The 2,843-nt window shown below is 42.6% G+C and overlaps 1 protein-coding gene across 1 annotated transcript in view; it reads left to right on the top strand.

The window, feature by feature from the left end:
- Positions 1-215: 215 nt before the first annotated feature.
- LOC109487606 overlaps positions 216-2,843 on the top strand; it is an 8,847-nt gene continuing 6,219 nt past the window's right edge. Inside the window, exons 1-4 of the mRNA XM_019791614.1 lie at positions 216-438; positions 791-1,005; positions 1,776-1,840; positions 2,502-2,641. Of these exons, the coding sequence (XP_019647173.1) occupies positions 216-438; positions 791-1,005; positions 1,776-1,840; positions 2,502-2,641 (643 nt within the window). The remainder of the gene's footprint in view (positions 439-790; positions 1,006-1,775; positions 1,841-2,501; positions 2,642-2,843) is intronic.

Here is a 2,843-nt window from a genome sequence, read left to right as displayed (position 1 = left end):
ACACAAAAAATCTAAAGGCTGCTTGTTTCTAACTTTCAGATAATCTGTCAGATTGGAACAGGGTGACCCCCGAAAATACGGGTTTCCCCAACATGGCAGCATGGCAGCCTAATGTCGTTGGTCAGTGAAAACAGTCCATGGAGTCAAACAAAAATCTAAAGGATGCTCGTTTCAAATTTCAGGTCATCAGTCAGACCTCCGAAGGTTTCCCCAGCATGGCAGCCCAAGCCGTCGCTAATCTGAACCTCCGTCGCGGCCCGGCGCTTTCACAAAAAGTCGCCAAACGTCACCGAAAAAAGTCGCCAAATGTCACAGGACAAGTCGCCGGCGGCCTCCTGAACCACTTCGTGACTCGCCACGCGAACGCCGCGTACGGCCTCGCCAAGAACGCCACGGACATCGCGGCAGAGGGCGCCAGCAGCCTGGCCAAAGCCGCAGGTAGGTTTGTGTAGAGGGCTGTGAAACTCTGGAATTCTCTACCTACAGATGTTAAGTCCATCTCCCATGTCAAATACTTTACCAACAGGGTGGTGCAATTCATAAAAGTCAGACAGCTATCTTCAAGGTAGAATTCATATGTTTTTTAAAGATTGCCATGTAAACAGTTAAGGTTTTTATGCGACATGTAACTCCTCTGTTTTTAAATGATTCATGCTGTAAGTTAAGTGTAAATATGTAGGATTGTGTCTGTAATTGTGATGTTACATGTATTTGTATTGGAACCCTGGAAGAATAGCCCATAATGGGCTAAAGGGTATCTCAATAAACTGAAACTGAACTGAAACTGCAGGCGACGCCGGCCTCTGCGAGTTCGTCTTCACCAACGTGACCACGGGAAACACGACCGTGGAGGTGGCTAGCTACGACCCGGCAGCCTGCGGTCTCTACAGCCTCTTCCCGCCCATAAAGTACCTGCTGGTCCTCTATATCCTGGTCGGCATGATCTGGTCGCTCTTCGGCAACGGTTGCCTGATAGGCGTCATCATGACGGACGAAGACATGCGGGTAGGTTTGATGTTTTATTAGATATCCATTAGATTAGATAACAAATCTAATCTATTCTTCTTGGATTCATAAAACACAAATGTAATGCAAATTAAGACACATAACATAACATAACACTTGCATCCATTAGACCATAGTAGGTGGTTCTTAACCATCGTTTCTACCTTACCTTAGGCCCGGTTTACACAGAGCAAAATATATTTGTCGTAGGACATTGGACGCGCGGCGCAAGGTGTACGACACATTGTTTATGCGTGTAAACAGGTCCGCCACCGACGCACGTCGCCGCGTCGCCATTGTGACGAAAGTTGGTATGTGGGTAGGCATTGGAGAGGCAAATATCAATGGTGATCTTGGCCCTTCTAGCAGCTCCGTTGTGTATTGCAGACGTACCTTTTTCTTACCATCAACGAACCTCTTTTCCAGGAACATGGGAACATTTTTCTGTGCGCCCTGTCCGTTTGCCACATTGCACAGAACCTGATGTACCTCCCCAGCACCATGCACTGCCTATTATAATTAATAACCAGCTTAGAAATTAATGAATAGCAAAGTTCTTTTTATCACAACCATTTATTTTTCAAGCCGACGTTTCGATGACTTTCTGTCATCTTCATCAGGGCAACCAGTCAGAATTGCCCTGACGAAACGTCGGCTTGAAAATAAATGGTTGTGATAAAAAGAACTTTAGCTATTCAGTCGTTTACCAACCTGGTGAAATTATTTACGGATGTTAGAAATTAATAATTAACAACGAGCTTCTCTTTCAGGAGCCTGGCAACATCTTCCTGTGCGCGCTGTCCGTGTGCGACATCGCGCAGAACCTGATGTACAGGTTGTAATTTACCGTTTTGATAGAATTTGCATGTTCTTTATAGTTACCTTCATTTTACATTTGTATTGAGAGTTGTTTTTAATATTGTGAGATTTACTTCTATTTTAATATATGATATGATGACTTGTTACCTTTATGTTTTAAATTCCGATATTGTATTTTTTTAAAACCTGAGCTTCGTTTTGTAAATGTTAACACCCTAATTCAGCCTATGGGCTGCGAGATGTGTTTGACATGTTAGTTTATGTACATGTATGTATGTATGAACAAATAACATTTAAACGTATCATGCTCACCAAACAACCAAAGGCCTTGTACGACAAAATCACATTCCAATCTGAGATCCACAAGTACAGCACACGTTCAACCAGCACAAACAAAATCAGACTACCAAAACCAAAATCAAACTCTCAGAAAAAGCGCTTTATGTACAGGATGTCACACACGTGGAATAACATAGGCAACTAGCAAAGTACTGGATTGTAAATAGTGAATTTGTGTAAAGTTTGCCATGTACTGTTAATTTTGTAATGTTTTTGTACGTTTGTAATATATGTATGTAAATATGAATGTGAAGACCACAGGAAGAATAGCCTCTTATGAGGCTAATTGTGGATCTGAATAAAACTGAAACTGAAACTGAAATAAACCATTACTACAGCCCCAGCACCATGCATAGCCTGCTGACGGGAGAACCCTCCGGCTGGCTCTGGATCCGGATCCAGGCCTTTCTGGTCTCCTACCTGTCCTGCCTCACCATCTACCTGCAGGCCAGTTTATTACTTAATAATATCTTTATTTGCAAAATCATGCCCGAAGGCTAATTGCTTTTACAATCAAGAATAAAACACATTGCAATACAGTAACAGGAGACAAGTAACAACTGTCTGGAAAAAACTTCTACTTCTACTACTACGCTAGCTATTATGGGGTTCGACTTCTTCTTTGAAGGCAGTGGATAATGAATAGTCCACATTCTGCATAATTAGTGGGTTTTGTGATC

This window comes from Branchiostoma belcheri, unplaced genomic scaffold (assembly GCF_001625305.1).
Source record: "Branchiostoma belcheri isolate BF01 breed outbred unplaced genomic scaffold, Haploidv18h27 scaffold111, whole genome shotgun sequence".
NCBI classification, from domain to species: domain Eukaryota; kingdom Metazoa; phylum Chordata; class Leptocardii; order Amphioxiformes; family Branchiostomatidae; genus Branchiostoma; species Branchiostoma belcheri.
The sequence above is the reverse complement of the archived record's forward strand: the minus strand, read 5'-3'. Positions and strand labels throughout refer to the sequence as shown.